Source organism: Rhododendron vialii, chromosome 2a, assembly GCF_030253575.1.
Source record: "Rhododendron vialii isolate Sample 1 chromosome 2a, ASM3025357v1".
Lineage (NCBI taxonomy): Eukaryota > Viridiplantae > Streptophyta > Magnoliopsida > Ericales > Ericaceae > Rhododendron > Rhododendron vialii.
In genome coordinates, this window is record NC_080558.1 from 21719454 (window position 1) to 21743146 (window position 23693).

The 23693-nt window shown below is 36.9% G+C and overlaps 1 protein-coding gene across 1 annotated transcript; it reads left to right on the plus strand.

Moving 5' to 3' along the window:
* The first annotated feature begins 1831 nt into the window (after window positions 1-1831).
* LOC131316495 (zinc finger protein ZAT8-like) lies at window positions 1832-2593 on the plus strand. Its single transcript, XM_058345886.1, has one exon. The coding sequence runs from the start codon at window positions 1986-1988 to the stop codon at window positions 2487-2489; it is 504 nt and encodes a 167-aa protein (XP_058201869.1). The 5' UTR covers window positions 1832-1985; the 3' UTR covers window positions 2490-2593.
* Window positions 2594-23693: the final 21100 nt, after the last annotated feature.

The window sequence follows — 23693 nt, forward strand, 5'->3', positions numbered from 1 at the left end:
TTTATATGGTCTCCTAATAAATGAATCTGCATGATAAAATGAACGGTTTTGATCCTGAAAATATGACCCACCGCAGAATACTACACCTACGTGCCTTCAATATTTAATTGACCAAACCAAACCAAATCAAGTATAATTTGATTTCAATATTTAAAGATAAAAAAAAAAAGAAGAAAGGCTCTGGAAACATTAAAGTTGAAGCACAAGTTAAGGCTCCGTTTGTTTCGATGTAAAATTTTTACAATGTAAAATATTTTTCATGTAAAATATTTTTTTAGAAAACAAATTTCAAACTTTTATTTTCCGGTGTTTGATTGGCAATTGAAAATACTTTTCAGAAATTAACAAAATAGTGTAGGGAGATGGAAGGCTTAAACGGTAGAGAGATCTGAGAATATTAGATTTGAACACGGATCAGGATTGACGATCGAGGAAACTGAGCAGTAAAAATTGCAGTAGAAGGTAGTGGGTTCATTTCGAAAAATAACTTGTGGAAGATTTAAGAATATGTCATTTTCATCCAATTAATGAAAAATATTTTATATGTAAAATGTTTTCCTCATTTTTTACATAATCATATACCGAAAAATAAATAAAATATTTTACCTGAATATTTTACGCCCAAAGAAACGGAGCCTAAACATTGCAGTGGTGTCAGGAGAAATCTGATGAATAATTTGTAAAGTAAGGGAGGCTGGTGCATTTGTCAGAACCTTAGGAGACGTCTCTACATTTGTTAGAAACCTTGGGAGGGCAATTTACCCTATTAATTTTGCTCCTTCTTGCTAAAAATAAAGCAATAAATTAAGGTGGCATCAAACTCACCCTCCTCCCTATGTGGAGACAGGAGTTCGAGTCCCATGAGGGGCGAGGGTAGGGTTTTGGGTTATGGACAGTCTCAGGACCCTCTGTAAACTAACCTACTAACTCACTAACTCCCTCATACCTCGCTAATGTATAAACTATGACCAAAAAAAACAAAACAAAACAGCATCGATGAAAAATTAAGGTGGCATTAACTAAACTTTTCTCCCTTGTCCCTCTCTTAATCTAGATTAGACTGTTTTGAATCATCTCTATTCTAAAGGGTAATTTGGATTCAAAACATCACTATTTGCATGATGACCGTTCATATATAAATCTCGACGCGTAGAATAGCTCTACAAAAAATCAAGTAAATCGGGACATCATAATCTAGTATGCAAATCACACCCATTATGAAAAATTAATGACGAGTACGATTTAAAATATGCACTAATTTGGTTTGATAACTGAGTTATCGATGTTCGATCGACTTATCTTAAAAGCCTGTTACACTCGTTGACGTCTATGAAATGAATTGTTCAAATTATATTTTTGAGCTTGGAACGAAACCCATTAAGAATGGCCCAACATGTTCCGGATCACCCCAACCATCCACATAGCTTGAATCCGCAATCTTCACATGGTAGAAAATTACCTGTAGGTCTAGAAAACTACTCGGTACTTAATTCCCATTAAGGATGAACTCAATTTTTATTTACCACTATGGATAATTTCATATGAAGATTGCTCTTTTATCCTTAACTAAATATAATTTCACACTTTATTTTCTTTTCAAAGTTTTCATCACTCCCTACCACCTTCACCCCACAACCACCTCCCACCTCCGCCGATGAATTTTTCCGCATAATTTCACTACTTCAAATTATTAGTGAAATTCACTAGAGTATTTCAAAATTTTCACTAACCTCCACCCCCAACCACTTCCGGCCGGCGACCACCTTCGGCCGATGAATTTTTCCTGCGAAATTTCACTACTTCAAAAAATTAATGAAATTCACTATTTCTCAAATTTCACTAATTTAATTAAATTTCACTAATTTCACTCCGATTTCAAATTTCACTAAATCTCAATGGATCTGGATTTCACTGAGAATTTTTGGACATTATTATTAGGGAAATTCACTAATTTTCACTAAAAATTAGTGATTTTTTTTAGCAGCATGACCATACTGAAAAGAAGCAGAGAACAAGACCGAGACGTGGAAGCACTGGCCATGGCCAACAGCCTCATGCTCCTAATCTCACGAGTCGGCGCCGCCCCCGGCCGCGTCTTCGCCTGTAAGACGTGCAACTGGGAGTTCCCGTCGTTCCAAGCCCTCGGCAGCCACTGGGCCAGCCACAAGAAGCCCAGATTGATGGCGGCGGACGAGGACTTCCTCCAATCTCAGACGACGCCGGAGAAGCCGAAGGCGCTCGAGTGCTCTATCTATGAGCTGGAGTTCGCAATAGGGCAGGCGGCGGCGGCGGAGAGGGAGGCGTCGGCGACGAGGGGGCAGAGGGAGAAGTCGAGGTGGGTCATGAGGGGGTACCGCGCCAAGGTCTTCTTGAGGTGGTGGTGGTCGGAGCGGAGGGGCTGGTGGCGGGACTCAATCGGAATAGAAGGATTTGCAAGCGAAAAACGACGGTGGTGGAAAGGGATCGGAGAAGGAGGAGGTGGCGGTTAACAGGGGGGCGGCAGAGGCGTGGAGTTGTGTGCGTAGAGAGGTAGATTGTTTTGGCGGTGGAGTGGTGCGCGTAGGCGGTGAGGTATTTTAGGTAGAGAAGTATGTGAGATTTTTAGACGTATTTTTTGAAATTTGGCTGGAGTCAGTGAGAATTTGGGTCTAAAATATGGACCGACCCGTAAATCACCCGAGAGAACTCAATAATTGGGCCATGAAGAGGTTGAGGGCATGAGGCAATGCCACTTCGACTATAAAGTGCTTGGCGGGTCTCCTTTGTCAATTCTTCTTTAACCCAATCCCATGTGATTAATAACTTTTGAACAGTACCAAGCCGAATCTAGTTAGCTGCCTAAACTCAGAATAAATGAACCTGCCTTTTTCATTAAAGTTTTTTTTATATATGATTAAGTCTAAGGTTTTTGGAATAACAAATTGTTATGCTAAAATCGATCACTAATTGCGGCGTTAGTTAAGTTGGATATACCAAATACACGCCAACCCTAACTAATCTCTCAATCATAATTAAGCTGGCTCACAATTCATCCGAAATCATCAATTAAGATGGTTTTTTTTAATAATCGGGTGTACGGGCAACTTGCGCAAACATCGACTAGCTAAAGTAAATAACCTAGATCGTGTCCTATAAACATGGACTAAGCTATAGCTAACTGGTCGTAAACAAAATACTTCGTTTCTTGTTATCAACCCGAAGCAATAAGAAAAACAGAAGCTTCAGTTTTTTTTTTTTTTTGATATTCGGGTGTTTTGACCGGACAAGCTTGCCCGCATTACCTAGACTAATATCGGGGTTCCAAAGTTAACAACCCAATAAACCTCTAGTTGCCACAAGATTTTAAACATTTGGCTCTCGTGAAATTCAACATTACGAGTCCTAAGACCTCTTGGAGGCATGCCCTTTGGTCACACTCACACATACGCCCACTCGGCCCAAAACTATTGCGATTAACAGAGCTGTAAGAGTCGAATTCCCACATTAGCGCCTCAACCTCTAGCATTACTTAATGTAGCGCCAAAAAATTAATTCATTTCCAAAGTTAAAGGGGAATTAGAGATCAGTATGATCCCTATTAAAGCTAGCCTAGTTGTTAACAGATTTTTGTTACATACTGTCAAAGGACATGGGTCCCAAAGACACACTAGAGCTGATCCAGAAAAAACTTGAAAACTCAAAGGGCCGGGTAAAAGAAGAAATCATTTCTGGCCCCTCCAAGTCCACCACCACTAGCTCACTGACAAAGCATGGAAGAGAAGGGCTTGTACAAAAAGAAGAGAAAGCAGCAAATATTGTTTTCTTCACCAAAAGGGAGGTTGAGAAAAGTGGGAGAATGTGGCATGGAGAGAGAGAGAGAGAGGGAGGGGTGTTGAAGTTGGACCATAAGATGCCAATTAATTATGAAAGTGGTGAAAACAAACTCAAATGGGTTGGTGCCACAATTGCCCTTTTTTAGGACTTTTGTATAATTCAGCAACTTATAAAAAGATCAAAATGAGATGGGGGTTCTTGCCTCAAAGTTTGTAAAAGGGCTTGACAGCTTGTCCCATGGATCTTACTTTTGGTGAGAGATCCCACCAACTAGGCTACTACTAGCCTCCCTCAATCTTTAAAGATTGGTTAGTAATCATATTGAATCATTTATAATGGTTTTGCACAATTTAAATAATGAATGCTAATCACTCCCATTTGATAGGGATTGAGGTGTAAAGGTATACTAAAATATGCAAAAAGAATGCAAAAACATGTAGAAGAATAACAAAATGAAATGGAAATTCAAGAAATTCAAACCTGTTATAGTTAATTGGCCCCTCAATCATCTTTTTGTGAATTCATAGCATGATCCTCTTAGATAACAATATTCACAATGACTTTACCATCATGGATGAGGAAGGGATTTAGTTTAATTAATTTGATGATGCTCTTTTATTTGTTTTTTTGTTGGACCACCCACCACTATTAGACATGTTAAATGGTGGTTGTTTGGCTACCACGACTCATTTGTAAACGAAAAGAAACTTATGAGGTGCACATATCAATTAATCACAAACATATACTTAAAGTTTGAATCTTCAATATACTGAAGGGGAGAGGAAATTGATTTATGCACTCCACTTTTCTATAAAGGTTCTACCAAATTTATCTTCCAGCACTTAAAACCTAAAACACGATTTCACAATGCATTAAAATACAAATTTTTAATTCATTTATAAGATAGTGGCCGGAGTGCAAAAAATCATTTCCTGAAAAAATGAATGAATTTCTTTTTTTGGTTTCTTTTGGCTTAGTTTTCCTAATAGGCATCATTGTATGTTTATTTCCTCTTGAGAAACCCTAAAATTATGCTATTCGTCCACCAAATAATTGGTTAAACAAAACTTGGATTGATTTCTCAACGCAGTAAAATTACTTCTCTGTTTTCTAGAAATGTGGAATAATTTCTTGTTAAATTTAGCCGACGCAAGGATACATTGCAAATTCATAGTTACCTAAATAAACTTTAAGTTCTCAACCATTCAATACCAGTATTCTCTCTCTCTCTCTCTCTCTCTCTCTCTCTCTCTCTCTCTCTCTCTCTCCACCACAAATATCTTTCTTCTCCCTCCCCCTCCCCCTAGGGTTTCATACCCTTGTACGGCGGAGAGGGAGAGGAAGATCATGGTACTAGTTCTAATTAAACATCTTCTTTTATATCTTTGTCTTTGTTTTGTTTTTCTTCAGTCTTCAAATCAAAAAACGATTTGTCGTTTGATCTGTGAGAGTTTTGTCTCCTATCTTTTTGAAAGTTGTTAGTTTTATTTTTGAACGAATATTTTGTTTTGCAAATCTGGTTCAACCAAGGAAATGGTCAAGAACTTAAAATTTTAGAGAGTTTCTTTCCACAGGGATATTAGAATTTTGGGGATTTTTCAACCAAGGAACTTTCAATGACAAATTTCATTATTTTTTAATTAGAGCAAAGTCTATTTTGACCCTTTGTGGTTTGGGTCATGTGCGAATATACCTCTTATGGTACAAAAGTGTGCACATAACATCTTGTGGTTTATGAAATGTGCAGACACACCTCCTGTCGTTATGTTTTCCATGCATATTAACATACATAGCATTAAAAGTCCAATATGCCCTTATCTTCTCCCTTGATTCGTTTTCTTCCTTGAATCTAACTAATCCATCCCATGTAGCAAAAATTGGATTTGAACTATTAATATTGTAGAGTTTGACGAGTACTACATCCATACCAAAATTCAAGTCGATCAAAAAATAAAAACCTCGTGATCGAATCGAATTTATTGAGAAGTAAATTTTCAAATTTAAATTTATCATTCATTTTAACAAGAATTAGATCACTGAGTTATTAATGTCTGATCGAACTGATTTTTTACAGAGATGCTCTAGTTTATGATTAGTACATTATGAATGGCTCGGATTAGATTTTGGTGGCAAAAAGGTATTTTCCACTTTTTTTTTTAAATTGTGTTAACATGGATGAAAAACATAACGGCAGGAGGTGTATCTGCACATTTCACAAACCACAGGGTGTTATATGTGTACAAATTTGAACCACAGGTAGTGTATTCGCACATGGCCTAAACCATAGGGGGTCGAAGTGGACTTTGCCCTTTTAATTAACTTAAAAAATTAACATAAGTAGTAGTTAATATTTAGAGTTGTACAGGAGCTAGGCACCTCTGCACCCCTTGTGTCTGGCTGTCTGCCGGTCATCTTCATTAGTCATACAATTAGTGAGGTGAACATATACCTGCAGGGTAGCAATGGGAATATAGTGAGGTGACTATATTCGTGAAGATGATTTCCATAATTTTGTTGAGAAGATTTATATTGCATATACCAAACATAGAAGAATAGAAGGGTGATTTTTACTAGTGAAATAGTATGTGAATAGAATTTTCTCTCCAAGAATGCTAATTCATTTTGGAGCAACCGCAATTATTTGCATAATTAAACTTTCGTCACTAGGAAATCGCAAACCGATTGTCTTAATCATGTGCGAGAAGTTATTCAGTGATCTACGAGCAGTGCTAACTTTTGTGAGGGGAGGAGCAATGCTATTAGTGCAATGAATAATCTTAATTTAATCACGTGCTTGCGATTTGTACTACCAACAAAAAATAGTACTCAAGAGAAATGATTTCCACGCTTCCATTTCCTCTAAATATGCATAGAAATTTTGTTTTATTGTTTAAAAAATTACACACATCAGTTGAAGTTCACTGATAAGATCGGGGAGCGCGGAAATCATTTCCCCCAATTTGTTCTCACAGGGGCTTTTTTGTCACTTTTGATAATGATAATATTTACAAGTCTTTTATTGCATATGGAAATTACTTGAAGTGTGTCGGTCAAATTTCATGGGTCTGCAGAGGATCAAAATACTATATATATATAATCCTAAATAGATGGAGAGGAGAGGAAAACAGGGAAATGTTTTGTCTTAAATAGAAGGAAAAAATGATGCAAATTAACTACTACAATGTCCGTGCTTTGTAGCTCACAAAAATATACGTACTTTTCTAGTGGGATAATATACTAAAAATAAGCATTTACATATGACAGATTTTAAGTGACTTCTGGCGATTTGTTTAATGGTAAGAGAATAATTGAATTGGATATTTAGTTATAGTACTGCTCATGTACTCTGATTTGAACATGACTTGAATGTATGAGCTGAAAAAGTGTGAAAATACACACATAATGCACTACCATGAGGCTAGGGTTAAATATTATTAGTCCGGCCTCTATTATCCTGTGTAATTCCATACCTGATGAGAGTGTGCATCTCTTCACTGCTGGTCTTGCTAAATAAACATACCCATAGAGATAACAAGACCGATAGAGATTTTATACAAGACCGATAGAGATTTTATCAGAATGATTATAAAGATTGTTTTGATGCAACAGTACGTCGTGTTGATAGTGCATTCTCTCTCTTTAATTATTTTATGAGAACCCGAAACATGTCATATATTGCATTTATAAACTAAGTACAAGCGCACGTACAAAGAATAATAACGATCCAACGATACAAGAAAAAGGCCTAAGATCATCTTCTATCAAGCTCTGTATCTCTATTTTGGTCGGCCAATGGTGAACGGGCGAATCGAAATATACCTTTCTCGTGAATATGATTTTCATAATTTTGATAGAAACATTTATTGTGCATATACCAACATATATAGAAGATTAGAAGGGTGATTGTTACTAGTGAAATATGTGAATAGAATTCTCTCTCCAAAAATGCTACTCCAATTCATTTTGGAGCAAACGCTTGTTTGCGTAATTAAACTTTCGTCTCTCTAAGGTATCGCGAATCGATTGTCTTTAATCATATTCGAGAAGTTATTCAGTGATCTATGAGCATTGCTAACTTTTGTGAGGGGAGGAGCAATGTTGGTGCAATGAATAATCTTAATTTAATGTGTTTGCACAACAATGATCGAAACCGTTCAGTTTTTAGAGCTCGCCGAGAACATTGACCATGTTATAAATCAATTGGATTGGATACCGTTTGATATGATTTCAAAATGCATTAATCTTGTTTTAAAAAAGTATGCAATAAAGTATTACAACCCATTTGACATACTTATCTAAAGCTTAATGCATTTCGAAATTATATCAAACGGTATCCAATCAGAGACGTTTGGGGTGGCGAATTGGGCAACGGTTCTGGTGGTGTGGGCAGCGCATTTTTTGGTGTTTGAACAGGGGAACAAGGGGGCGGCAGAGGTGTTTGTGCCGGTCTGGGTTAGGTTTTGCGGCTGTTTGGGCTAGGTTTTGCTATTTGAGTTTATTATTTTATCTAGGCATTAAGGCCTCTCAGGTGCTGGACTTTGTCCCTTTGGTGTCTCATTGGTTGGCATCGATCTTGTCAATCAAAGGTTTGAGTCTTAGATGAACAACTGTTGTCTTTCTCCTTAATTACTCCTGTCAGTCTTTGTAATCACTTTCAAAGATTAACAAATTTAAAAAATCACTGTTCAAAAAAAAACTTGATTTTCAAAGTGGTGAAAGTTCTCAGCGAGCTCTAAAAAATGAACATTTCTGATCATTGTCGTAAGTTGATTCGGACACCTCAATTATAAAACAAAATATAACACACCAATTGAAAAGTACCGTAACAATTAATAAGTAATACCAACCAATTTCGTCTCTGGGGAACAAGTACGGGGCAATTTTACATAATTTGTCTGCTAATTTACTGACACGACAAGCGTCATCTGCCCTCCCTCATAGGATAAAGACACATTGATTTGAATGTCCATGATGTTGTTATGGTATGGAAGCGCAGGGTGAAAAACATGCAAATGAAACATCTATCATTTACAAACACAGTTGATTTGGAGCCAGCAGCTCAAGCATCGACAGTGCCCCTCAATTCGGTCCACCCCTGTGCAGCAGCATCCAGCAGCATGGATGATGAATGATCAATCCACCAGTAGGTTGTAGGATTTTACTATGCTAGTTAACAGTTTTTGACCATGCATTAATTGCATTCGCATGGTAAACTCTAGGGATCGAGTTTATGGTGATGGTGTTTCCTCATGCAGTACTGGACACGGAGCCAGGCCCCACGCGTAGCATTTGAAGCTAGCTCATTGTACCTACTCCTATATTAATTCATGCATGTGTATATATTGGTCCTCCGATTTTCGGCAACGTTAATTAAAAAAAAAATTTAGATGGTTTTAGTAACGAAAAGCTATTTTCAGCGATATGATTCATAACACTTTCTCTATGAACCATAACATTATTGAGGTACATATGATAAACACACAAATAAGAGGTGTGTATTTGGGTGTGTATTATAGCCTTTCCCAAATAAAAAATACCAAAAATTTAAGGAGTCACACACACTCCACACAGTCATAGTATGTTCAAATGTGCGTGCATATATATGAGTGTTTGTGGAAATTTGTGTATGTTCTAAAGCAAGTCCACTCATGAGCTATTGCAGTTGACAAAGTCAAAATTTGACCCAAAAAATGAAAATGTGGGGTTGTAGTACCACCGGTAAGAGCTAAAGTATAGTTGCTGTCAAATAGCTTTCCCGTCAAATTTGACATCAACTTCAATTAGCTTTGAGAAATCTAGTACCTCATCCAAGCCAATATTTCTACATCAAAAAATTGAGATAGATTTAATTCAATACTCTTGATTTTCAGTTATTATCAAAGTAACATCAAACCGGTCGATTTTCAATTATTATCACAGTAACATCAAACCGGTGTCGCAACATTGCGATTTTTTCTTTACAACATTTTTGGCACCAACAAATCGACTTGTTAATAGTACAATTCCCTTTCGGCTGTTGCTTCTCTCATTCTCTTGTCTTTCCTCTGGGAGGCGGAGTTGTTTTCTGCTTTTTGACTGATTTTGAGGGGAATAGACCTCCCAATTTTGGCCTTCAGCTTATATCATACATATGCTGACCTCAATAAAGCTATGTCAATTGGACGCATAGGGAGCGAGACCTTATTAGTCTTTCTTTTCTTTTCTTTTCTTTTCTTTTTTTATCGGCGGAGACCTTTTTGTCTTTTTTATTTTGTAGTTTGCGTCACGTGATGTGCTTTTTTATTTGTAATTTTCCTCGTTCAGTTTATTTGTTAGAATGAAGTTCTTTTAGAGTTGAGTTTTGTTCACCCTCCACTTAACAAGGTGAGCATTATCCTTCTTCTTATTGGTTGAAATGACGTAGATCCCACCACAAAGTGATGTCATGCTCGGTGACATCACTTTGTGGTGGGATCCACGTCATTTCAACCAATAAGAAGAAGGATAATATTCACCCTCTTTTAAAAATGGTGAACAAAATTGCACTCTTTTAATGGCCTTAATTTCCTCTTGTGCTTCGTCTGATTCAAGCTTTTTATAATGTCTGTAAGCTCACCTTTATACAACAACTTCCCACTTAATCTTTGGATTTTATATACCGTCACATATTTTGGTACTAATTAACTTTCTTACTTCAAATTTACGAAAATGAGATTGATAAACGTACGAAAATGAGATTGTAAACTGTATCAATATCTATACAATTTCTTGCTCTTTCATATAAAAAATAATAATCTGAAAAAAAAGGTAATATAATTGAAGAATAGTTTAGTCATTAGTGCATGCCCTAATTAAAGAAGCATGTATGTAGAAAAATATACTTAAGTTATAGACTTATCGACAAAAGAGATAATAGACGATATATATTCATGGTTGTGGCGTTCTACGTAAAATCGAATTCTTAATATGGGAAAAAGTATAACTGCTCTAGGAACACTGTCACATGATGGTCCAGGTCTTTCACCAGCACACAATAATATCAGCTCCACCGCAATATGAGTGACTCCCACTAATATACACTCCATATATAGAGAAGGATCCTGATGCAACACGCGGTTCTACTACCTACTGGATAATCACTCAAATTGGAGGGTAGTGTAGTGGAATTAAAGACAGACATTATTGGGGTTTCTCGGTCGCCGGAGAGAGGTTTTGGTTAGATTCGTTTTGTCTGGTAAGGATCTGTTTCCCTCGTCTTCTTCGGCTCAGATCTCTTTTTTCCAACCCCCTTCTCGTGCTGTCTACGCTTTGTTTCTCTCATCTATTAGTCGGCATGTCGTTTCCGGTTGGAGGTACTGCTGGGTCCTCTGATTTTGCTTAACGGCTAGGGTTCTTTCGGGTTCGGTGGAATGGTCGGCGTTGGCTCCCGCCGTGGCCGTTGTTGGGCGGCCTGGTTTTCAACTAACGGCTAGGTGTAGCTTCCATGACAGATTGGGCTTGCTCTAGGTTCGGGCTTCTCTGCCGTGGGTGGCCTGTGGAGGCGTGGTGTTTGTTGGTGATGTTTTCCGACGGTGGTGGTGGCTATGTCTAAGGCGAGCAGCGGCGGTTTCTAGGGTTAGATTTTGGGTTTCTTTTGGATTAGGCTTTATTTGCTGTATCTGGCCTTTTGGGTTTTGAGCTTATTGTTTATCTGAGTGTTTTGGACCCTTAAGTGTTACATTGGGCTCTGCCCTTGCTTTGTTTCCAACTTTTGGTTAGAAACTTTTTCCCTCTTCCCTTAATAAAATTTGCTTCGCCTTTAAAAAAAAATTAAAGACAAACATTATTAATACGAAGTGTGGACTGGCCGCCAAGTTTGAAAAATATTGTGCACCCTTTTTAATTGGCTGGTTCTTGGTCTTGCCTAGGTTGAACCTTTACATTATTGAAGTCTACACCGAGTCCCAAGGAAGTCTTTGCAACTTCCACTGATCTTCCAAAACTACTTTTTTGGAATTTCCGAAATTATAATTAAAAGTTACTTCTACTTATCCATCCAAAAGCTATGATCGTAGTAATTTAGTAGTAGTATAATTTTCATCCAACTAAAAATATTGTACTCTTAGGCTTCGTTTGTTTTGACCGTAAAATATTTTCCGGTAAAATATTTTACCTATTTTTTGGTGTTTGGTCGTGTAAAAAATGAAAAAAATATTTTCTATTAATTGATGAAAATAACTTACCCTTAAATCTTCCATAAGTTATTTTCTGAAATGAATCCACTGCTTTCTACTGCAATTCTTACTGTTCAATTTCATCGATTATCAGTCATGACCCATGTTCAATTCCAATATTCTTAAATCTCTCCACCTTTTAAGCCTCTCCTCTCTCTTCTACACTTTTTTGTCGATTTCTAAAAATATTTTTCAAGTGCCAACCAAACACCGGAAAATAAAAGTTTGAAGTTTATTTTCTAAAAAAATATTTTACATGGAAAGCATTTTATATTGTAAAACATTTTACATAGAAACAAACGGAGCCTTAATTTCGGGTACATCAAAATCCATGCTGGTGTGTTTTGTCACAGCTTATGATTTCACTCCTACTTTTGAAATCCCTGCGCAAAGTCCTTAATAATTTTTTTTCTTTTCTTTTTCTACTTATTACTCTTAAAAACCTTCCTGAATCTAAACCGAAAAATGTTGGATCTCAGATCCGTTGCAGAGTAGAGAATAAGAGAAAGACAGGGAAGGGGGGAAAATAATGACAGACAAATTTCTTATGGTTACCTATAGCAAAATAAATCAGAGTTCTGATTAAAGGGCAGACAAATTTATAGGAGATCGAATTGGTTTTAGCATTCTACATGTTATCACTTGCTCTATATTCTTTTTTTGGGTTTAAGTACAAGATAAAGGTGCCAAAATGATATACCGTAATGTGACAATTTTATGGACCAAATGCTCCAAAAGTTTATTTTATTATCCTTCACTTTTTGAATTAGTTTTTAGATCGAAATGGAATGATAATGTTTCCATAAGACTAAAAAGAGAGAAGATAGAAAAATAAAAATATGATAAGTGCAACGATTATTTTCCTTTGACAAAGTAAAATTTCGAAATAAACCATTAAGTACCAACTTACCAAAGGAGAGGCAGATAAAGAAAAAGAGGACAAATACATATTAATTATTAAGTATTTGAGTAATTATAGTAGTTTTGAGGCACTATCACGTGATGTCTCAATAGATTTTTCACCACATTATTGGAATTGAAAGATGGTGGTGTGCAGTGGTATGCGCAGAACCGTATTGCACACCTCTAAGCCGTCGGATCATGCATCCAACGGTTCAGATCTCATCTCGGCAATGAACGACTCTCAATCGTTGATTGTCGAGATGATATCCGAGCCGCCGGATGCACGATCCGACGGCTTAGAGATGCGCAGTATGGTCACTGCACGACACCAACCCAAAGTCCACAGTATTGTGGGAATCATACACTTGTTCCACACATGAATTAATGTTTTTTTTTTTTTTTTTAATCCGAATCTCAATGCTTGAGAATCCCGTTTATTAACGGGGGCTTGTTGTTTGTAACTACTAAGATTCTGTCCATTAACTGTTACGGTTGACCTTTTTTTTCTTTATCGATTTTATTTTGATTTGACCTTTACTTTCCTAAAGACTCTGTCAAGATTCTCTCTATCAAACAGTACCATTCAGCATTCGCTACAACCTGCCATACCGGATCCAGATCGCATGAGGATTTTCATCCAAATTGTTCATTTCGATAATTAATGATTCAGATGTGTTTATATTTTTGACTTGTAATAGCTAATTTTTACCGGTCTACAAACACATCCAGACGATTAATTACCGAGATGAACGATCCAGATCCCATGAAGATCCTCACACGATCCTCACAGGGAATCATCCTCATAAAGGATCCCGATCCATACCAACAAGTAAGGGTGATTTCGATTCGGTTGGTTTGGTTTGGTTTATGAGGATTTTAACAATCAAAAAATCGGTTCGGTTTTCCATATATAGCTACCGATATTGACCGAAGAGGTTCTTGGTTTTTGTAGTTTCGATTCAATCAGTTTCGGTCGGGGTTTTTCATTTTTTTTGATTTTGTATCATAGCAGAAAAGTTTCTAGCTTCTGTTTAAGTTTTGGCTAATTCTCAATTTCCAAGAATCTAGAACAAGCATGTGGCTTGTGGATTAAAATCAAGGTACTAGGCCAGTTGTCTGTTTAGGACGTTACAAGTGGTATCAGAGCACTCTGTCACGCTCTCAATTTTCAACATAAATATAAAATATTTCTATAGTACAATTCTCACAATATTCCGTACGATGTCCAAAAGAATATAGCATTCCTATTTTCATAATTGCATCTCAATGTCCAACAGTTTCCAAAATATTACATCATTGGCACAACGGCCTCAAATCAACATAAGTACTAAGTGTCAAGCGAGTTAAAAGTCTACAGATATTCCATAGTCAAAAGAATTATTATTAAAGTTACAAACACATCTTCCAAAAGAGATTTACAAAGATGAATAAGTAACTTCTTCTATTAGCTTTCAAAAGTAATATCCACGTCCACGCACTTCAAGCATGCAAGCTAATATCCCGGGTTAGCACCTGAAAGTGATGTAAGGTTTGAGCTATACTAGTTCAGTAGAAAAGTCTACTATAACATTATATGCTCATGAGATGATTAGATGCATGAATATAGAAACAAGGATAACAATTAAGACATAAGAAGTGATCAACTCTTGATAAATTCCAGTTCCAAGTCATTCTTTAGACTCACGCTCACACCTTAGAAATCCTTTAGCCATTTTCGTGTCATCATACTCTTGTCCCTTTGTGTCATGAGCATAAAGCTCCTGCCGGGCCAATTAAAATATCCCAATACCCCTTGCCAGGCACCTCACCCGTTGATAGGTCCTGAATAGATAACGAGCATTTGCTCCTGCCGGGCTAGTTAAGGGATCCCAATACCCCCTATCAGGCATCCACCCATCGATGGGTCTTGAGTGTTCGCTTTTCGTTTAAGCAAGTGTCCGTTCATACACAATACTCATTCCATAACTTTCATCTCAAAACTCGGTTAAATCTCATAAGTTCAACAAACTAGACACAAGATGTTATAGCATGTCAAGTTACCCTTAGACTTGTAAATTAGGATATCAAAACCCCATATGGTGAATCATAACCTTGAAACATGCATTAGATGAATTTTCAGAAAATTTGGAAGCTGTACCGGTAGGGAAGGAGTCTTACAAGTACAAAATGAAGGCAAAAGGGACACAATTTGGGCACACATGTTTTCTACCGACAGGAAAGAAGTTCTATCGGTAAGAGATCAGTTCTACTGATAGGGAAGAAGCTCTACCGGTAAAAACCTGGAAATTTCAGATGATTTTGACAGAAATTGCAGATTCGATCCAAGCTCAAATACAATATTACAAGCACGATTTCAAGAACTAAATCACTCATAAAACATGTAAAGAAAGGTAGAATTCCCTACCTCAAGTTCGGAAGGCGAAACCCCGAAGATAGTACAAGCCCTAGACTCCGAAACTCTTGAATTCGACCAAATATTCCTCTCCAAGCTAAACGCAACGAACTACGAGCTCCAAATCATGAATATAAGGTGGAATGAAGGTCAATCTTCTTGAGTTTTGAGGTGAAAATTTGAGAGATGGTGAGAGAGTGTGAGAGAGCCGAGAGAGGGAGAAAGAGTTGGGAGAAAGGGGGGAGGAGAAAATGGGAATTTTCTCCCCTGGCACACACTTATACACACATACACTATATTACATCTTGCACCCCTCACATGCCATCTAGACACCTTAAGTCCCAAACCTTTTGGCACTAACACAATAAGCCTCCAATTTCACATTCAATTTCTCACATTTTCTCATTTATAAACATTAAAATTAGGAAATTTAAATTCGGGTCTCTACATTCTATCATTCTTAAAGAAATTTCGTCCTCAAAATTTAAATAATCATGATCAACTAAGTCATGCATCACATAGATATACAAAAGCCATAATCATCAATATTATGCAACATGTTAAACATCAAAACACTTCAATCTCGAGTACTCACATTGGTTTACTCCAGAAATAAATGCAGATACTTCTCTCTAATCTCATATTTCCTTTCCCAGGTTGACTCCTCACTACCCTTACTTCTCCATAAGACTCATACTAATGGTATCATCTTACCTCTTAACACTTGATCGCACGAATCTAGGATACGTATCGATTCCTCCCCATAAGACACATCAGCCTCTAATTCAAGTTTGGACCACTTTAACACATGTGACGGATCCGGTTTGTATTTCCTCAGCATAGACACGTGGAGCACGTCAAGTACACCCGATAGCTTCGGTGGCAAAGCCAAACGATACGCAACCTCCCCAATCTTCTCAATGATGTTGAATGGCCCGATATAATGCGGCGAAACCTTTCCATTTTTTTCAAAATGAGATAAACCTCTACACGACGATACTTTAAGGAATACATGATCCCCTTCTTCAAACGACAACGGGTGACGATGACGATCGGCATAATTCTTTTGTCTACTTTGAGCGGTCAACAATCTTTGGCGAATCACTTTGATTTGTTCAGTCATTCTCTCTTGAGCTTTCAAAAGGCGTTGGCGGATTGCTTTCATACTCTCGGAGGTCTCCTTGATCATATCCGGCCCCATTAACGTAGCCTCTCCCAATTCTGTCCAACACACAAGCGATTGACACTGTCTTCCATACAAAGCCTTATACAATGTCATCTCGATACTAGATTGATAAGTATTATTGTATGCGAATTCGACTAACGGCAGGTGATCCTCCCAACTACCCCGAAAGTCCATAACACAAGCCCGAAACATATCTTCCAAAATCTGAATCGTTCTCTCGGATTGCCCATGTGTTTGAGGATGATACGTGGTACTAAACAAAAGGTTGGTGCCTAAAGTGACTTACAAACTCTGCCAAAAATGCGCGGTGAACCTTGGATATCGATCGGACACGATAGATACGGGAATCCCATGAAGTCAAATAATCTCCTGGATATACAAACGACTAAGCATATCCACGGAATCGGTAACCTGAATAAGCAAGAAATGAGCGGTCTTGGTCAAACGATCCATAATCACCCAAATAGAGTCATGCCCCCTCGGTGATCTCGATAAACCCGTAACGAAATCCATGGTCACGTTCTCCCACTTCCATTCAGCTACTGGCAACGGTTGTAACTCTTTTGCAGGTCATTGATGTTCGGCTTTCACTTGTTGGCACGTATGACACTTTGACACGAAAATCACATTCCTCTTCATTCCGGACCACCAAAATTGCCTACGCAAGTCGTGACATATTTCCGTTCCTCCCAGATAAACGGCTAACAGAGAATGGTGAAACTCTTGCAAAATTTTCTCCCGACACGAAACAGGTACGAATAACTTTTCTTGATAGCGCAAGTTTTGGTCGGCATGAATCATCCACCCTTCTTGAGCATTTCCAGTAAGGAATCTAGTACGAAGTTCCTCCGCTTCTTCATCATGTTGTTGAGCCTATATTACTCGAGTCGATAGAGTCGATTGCACGATTAAGTTGCATAATGTGACCCCTTCCCGAACCTCCTCAAAATGCATGGCATAGAAGCCCAAATCGTTCATTGCTTTCCACTCATGAATCGCTAAACTCGCAAGGTGTATCGGTTTCCTACTCAATGCATCCGCCACCACGTTCGCCTTCCCCGAGTGGTATTGCAATTCAAAATCATAATCCTCCAAGTGCTCCACCCAATGGCGTTGACATAGGTTAAGTTCTTTTTTGTGACAACAAGTACTTCAAACTTTTATGGTCGGAAAAGACTTCGAATTTCTCTCCGTACAAATAATGATGCCAACTCTTCAAAGCAAAAACAACGGCCACAAGTTTTAAATCATGCATAGGGTAATTCCGCTCGTGAGTCTTCAACTGTCGTGACCCATATGCAACTACTCGCCCCGCTTGCATCAACACGCATCACAATACACGGAGTAGCCAACTCCACGTTCGGGCACAATCAAAACCGGTGCGGTAGTCAATCGCTTCTTTAACTCCTCAAAAGTTGCCTCACATGAATCACTCCAAATATAACGAGTCCCTTTACATGTCAACCTAGTCATCGGTGCCGCTAAACGATCATAATCAACTCTACCTTTCCCGGATCAACAAACACTCCCCCCTTCATATGAATAATTCAGTGTCGGCAATATTAAATTATAAAAATACAAATTACATATAAAGAAAATATAAAATACAAAATTTTAGTGCATTGTTCAATCCAGAAGGTTTGCTTGAACCCCCTCAAACTATAGTTCAGCTATCTATATGCTCATAAAGCCACTCCAAAAAAAAAAATTACATTAATGGACGAATTAGATCATTTGTGTGGTATAAAAAATGGCCCCCTTACACCAATCTATGCACCATGTTGGTCGATACCCATAAAGTTATTCAATCCTCTATTCACCAATTTGTTGTCTTGTTTGCGTATTTGTAGTGAGTTCACACTATTAACTAAACGGCATTTTTGGTATTTAGTCCAAAAATCAAGACAATTCATTTCCCTTAAGTAAAAAGACTAAATGATATTTTGATATTTTTATTGGAAACAAGTGGCATATTAGCATTAGTCTAAAGACAATAAAATATAGCGTGAACTCACTTTATTCTAAGGTGGCATTCTTGTAGGCTTAAAATATGAGCTAAACGTATTTTGAAACTTATTCGAGAATAAGTTTAGATTAAGTGTTCTTCTAAACTTATTTCTCCTAAAAACTTAATTGGCCTAGACAAACACAATTACAATATTGCCCTTTTCATTTTGAAAAGTTAGCCACATTGGAAAATACAATGTGGGCATTTTTGTCATTTCACAAGCGTCACATGCTTGTTTGGGAAGCGTTGACCTAAAACTTATTTGGACTAAAAGTTATGGAGAAAGTGAACTAAATTTGCGATAAGTCTTATTAGGAGACATATGAGAGGCACCGATGGGCATGCAGTGCTCATTCTGACCCTCGCATGGATGATCCGAGCCATTCAATAATTTTAAAATAAAAAATTGAGTAGGCTTTAATTGTGAAAAATCTGCTCAATCTGATATGTATAAGTGCTCGATTCAATCTTCTATTTTGAGCCGGTTTGGAGTGGGCCCCGCGTGCCCGTCGGTGGCTCCTATTTGTTTCCATAGCAGCATTCCTTAATTTGGGACTTTCAGCTCAAAAATAACAACTTTGCTATTCACACAGATAATAGGTAATAGATCATGCATAGATTTTTGTGTGAGACCAACTACGGGTCCTGCATAAATAATTCAAATAGTTTATTAAATGTAAAACACTTTTTCAAGAGTTCCCATGAAAAATTATCTCAATCCAATACTTATAGTTGTTCGATCAAATTATTTAATTTTTCATTCGGATTTCAGGATAATAAAAAGTTAGATGATTGGATCAAACATCTATAGGTATAGGATTGAGCTAATTTTTCATAAAAATTCTTTAAAAAATAATTTATATTTAATGAACGACTCGAATCGTTTATGTGAGATCTATAGTGGGTCCCACTCAAAAATGTGTGCGTGATCTATGTACTTACAGGCTCTGTCTGACTTATTATTGTTTCAAAAAAATACTCTCTCCGTCTCAAATTCTTTGTCCGGTCCGCAAAACGGAGTGTTAAAAATAATACAATTTTTGCAAGAAAAAATCAAAAGTTTTTCAATAACTTACTAGATATCAATGAGTATTTTTAATTTGTGAAAAAAGTTTAAATTTTTTTTTGAAAAAATTGTATTATTTTTAAAATTTCTTTTTACGAACCGAACAAAAAATTTGGGACGAAAAGAGTAAATCCAGAAGAACGCCACCTAAAACCCACTGAAGCACTGGTACAAACCCAACATGGTAGTGGAGTAATTGTGAAGAGACACTTGTGGTGGACCTGGGGGTGGTGGTGGTGGTTTCAGAGCACTAAATAGTCTTTTCGTATTTTCTGCATGCATCTCTCTCTCTCTCTCTAGAATTAAAGGCCTTTTTCATTTGAAACTTCCCTCCATTTCGATGCAAAGTCTTTTACTATTACTGGTGCAGAGTATCATAGTCGTAGATTTGATCTCAACTCAAGGCTGAGAGAGATGGAGGCTCACTGTTCTTCTGGCGTTATTATACACAAGTCCCATCATCTGGGAAACCCTTTTATTGGCTGAAAGAAGACACAACGAATCTATCACTTCATTTGCCACATGTACGGCCAGAAAGACGTTACAGCTCAATCCTCACCAGGTCCTTCGTGCTTCAGCCACTACTTGATTCTAGCCTCCACTGTGACGCGTCAGCTCAATCCTCACCAGGTCCTTCCATTTACATTTGTAGAGGATTTTTTTTTTCTTTTTTATCCCCTCAATCCTTATCGACGTCGGATTAAATTAATTTTTTTAGAACTCATAAAAAAATATTTTTAAAATAATTTATAGTTTGAATTATTTTTGTAGAACCTGTATTGTGCACCGCAAAAATAAAAAGAAATCATCAAATTTCTTAAAAGTACCAAACAAGGCCTTACATGGTATTTTTTGTCCAAATTTTAAATTTTTGTTATCGATTAGACTAAGTAGGTAATGGTATGATAGTCGAAGGGATGAAATCATCTAATTGGTAATTTAGAGACTAAGTAGAAAAAAATTAGTACATAATTTAGGGGATAAAAGCAAAAGAAACTCATATTTTTTGTATCAAAAATTTCTAGAATCACACCCAAGTACACACCCTTTGAGAGTGGATGTATAGTTGGGTGCATAAATATGGTTGTGTTTTTTTATTTCCTATCAATATAATTCACATGCATCCGATGGTATCAAATATACTTGTGTTCTGATGTTTGTATTGCTAGTTTTGTCGTGCTTGATGATTTTAGTTTGTTTGCTAAAACTCCTATTTGGATTATGAATTTGTGTACAAATTTATTGAGTGAATATAAAAAATACATTGTCGTGCTGTATGATTTCACTTAAAAATCAAAGTACAGTTGTTTTTAAAAATTATATAGCCTAATTAATTTGTTTGTCTCATTGTTATAGGAGTATTTAGTTGTTCGAGCAACTGGAGTTTCATCATTATCTCCCAAGCGGGTCCATTTGGTGGATTAGACCCGAAACCTACACACTTGAAACCTTTTTGCTATAATTAACTCCTTTGGGAGCCAGTTAATAGTTAATACGGAATTTTGTTTCGGCTTTAGTTGAGGTCTCGGGCAATGAGATTGGATCCCAAAATTTAGTCGAGATGAGCAAGCTGACACGAACAACTGTTATAAGAGAATGGTCAATTCTAGTAGTATTATGTAGTTCATGAAATGGATTCAACTTTATCTATTCCTGCAATTAATTATGATAACTTTCAAAGTAGGTAACGGTGGAGTAGTTAGGAGCATCTTTCTATTTTTTTCATTCTAAATAAAGTACAGCAGCATAAAGTCATTTCCACAAACAAAGGAAAAAGAGTGAAAAATAATACCACCGTGACATAATAGGCGTAGGAATGAATCCAGGAGTGGATTAGGAATGGCTAGTACTCATGCGTCACCAAAATTGGAAAATGACTCGTGCTTCTTTTACTACTAATTTATTAGAGCATTTTCAATCCATCTCTATTTTTCCAAAATAGAAGATGAATGTGTTACATTGAGAGGAGATTTTGTAATTTATTTTCTTTTTTCTTCACTTTTTGTACTTTTTGGGAGAATTTTTGAGGGACCCACCGTCCTTTTTAGAGTTTGGTCCTCCAACAGTAAATTTGGTCCTCTAAAAATGGAGGACCAAAAGCAAATTTGGAGTATAAAATTTCTCCAAACTCTAAAAAGGACAGTGGGTCCCTCAAAAATTCTTCCAAAAAATACAAAAAGTGAAGAAAAAAGGAAATAAATTACAAAATCTTTCCTCAATATGTCACATTCATTCTCTATTTTGGAGGAATGGAGATGGATTGGAGATGCTCTTACTCCACTCTTTTACATCATTCCCTCTTGCGTAAAATTGCAACGAATGTCTTTTTCTTTCACCGAAATTACTACAGTACTACTTTTTATACCTTTTTTCTTCTAGATCTTTTTTTTTATTTTAGTAATGCAGAATGTCTAGGGTCAGCTTATGCGCTTTTCAAACTAATCCATAGAGCCACTTCCAAAGCACTTTCCATTCATACACATGAGGTGAGATGGCTCCAATAATTGCTGACAAAAAAAATCGAATCTGATGACCTTAGTTGGAAGCAAATTTCTAAGTCTCAGGCCAAAACAACCATGCTAACCCGGAGAACATCATATTGTAACTTGTAATATTCAACGTGTAAAATAAGATTTACTGTATTATTAGTAAAATATGGTCCAAAAACAATTTGTTTAAGACAAATCAAAACAGTAAAACCACATTTTTTGAACTTTTATTGTTTTTAGTGATTTTTTTTCACTTTTTGTAATAAATTTTTACTTTCTAGATTAAACTCATCCAAACGAATGATTAATTCATAAAATTACAATAGCAAATTTAACAAAGATTTTGATAAGGAAACCAAGAAAACTTTTCACTATACTTGAGCCAAACAAACCCTAATTGCAAAACTACGTATGAGCAAGTTACTTTACCACCAGCCCCACCTCGGAGGTTCAGTTAGTAGCAACTAGACCACATGAGGTCTAAAGGTTCTACATAGCCCTTGACCACACAACGCCCCTTATGGAGCTCCAACGATGTCCTCCCACAAGAAAAGATACAATAGATATCATTAGCCTACAAGCCTGTTGGTACTCCCTCTAGTTAAGCTCCCATCTATACTAGATTTCTTCTTCTTAAAACTTCAACTTGTGGCTTTATTCCCCAGCCCACATAAAATTGATCTCAGCACTCTCTATTGCGGGGGATATAAATGAACACATGAGCACCCCAGAATATTAAAGAAAACTTATTAGATAATCAGATCAAACACTTCCAATTATTTAATTGAATTGCTTTTTTACCGACCCACTTGAAAACTAATTTCAATGTCAGTGAACGGATTGAATTATTTGTGCGGGACCCAATCTCGGCCCCACACTCTCGTCTTTATCCATGGTCAATACCCATAATATTTTTGAACCATTAACCATAAAACAAATTTGGAACTATTTATAGACGAACCAATGTCCAATATTCTCATCTCTGATGCTACGTTAGTTATAGGTTCAAATTATTGTTTTGATTCCGAAATAAGATTATCAAAATACTCTGAAATTTAGAGGGACCATAATATAAAGAGATAAAAAGGCATGAATGGGGACTGGGGAGGTAACCCACTCCCAAATCCTATGCTATCCTACGTATATAAAAGCGGCAGTTTGCTGCTTATGGGCTACGGTGTGCGGCTAGCTTCTATTGCACTTTGCCCTCTTTTATTAGTTTGTTACTCTTCCTTCTATACTATAGTATCTCCAACCAGGGACGGAACCAAGATCTTGTAAACACGGGGGCTAACCTATGAACACGATTTTGAAATTTGAAGGTTCGGGAATCTAATAGTTTGTTTGGTTTAAATTTTAAGGGATATTTTTTTGGGTAGTAAGTAGAGAGAGATAGAAAAAGAAATGAGATCAATAATTGAAGGAAAAACTTATGGGAGACCGTGCACAGAGAGAGAAATTGGGTTTTGGGACAAAAAACGAACACATTTTTATGTCTAAATAATATCCAATACAAAATACAATACCTAGATGTTCTCACCAAACAAAAAAAAATTTATAAAAAAAAAAAAAAAACCCAAAACCGCGCAGGGACCTTGGCCCCCATATGCCCACACTTCCCTCCGTCTCTGTCTCCAACCCATT

Coding starts and splice junctions, on each gene's coding strand:
- LOC131316495 (XM_058345886.1), top strand. CDS start 1,986: ATGACCATACTGAAAAGAAGCAGAGAACAAGACCGAGACGTGGAAGCA.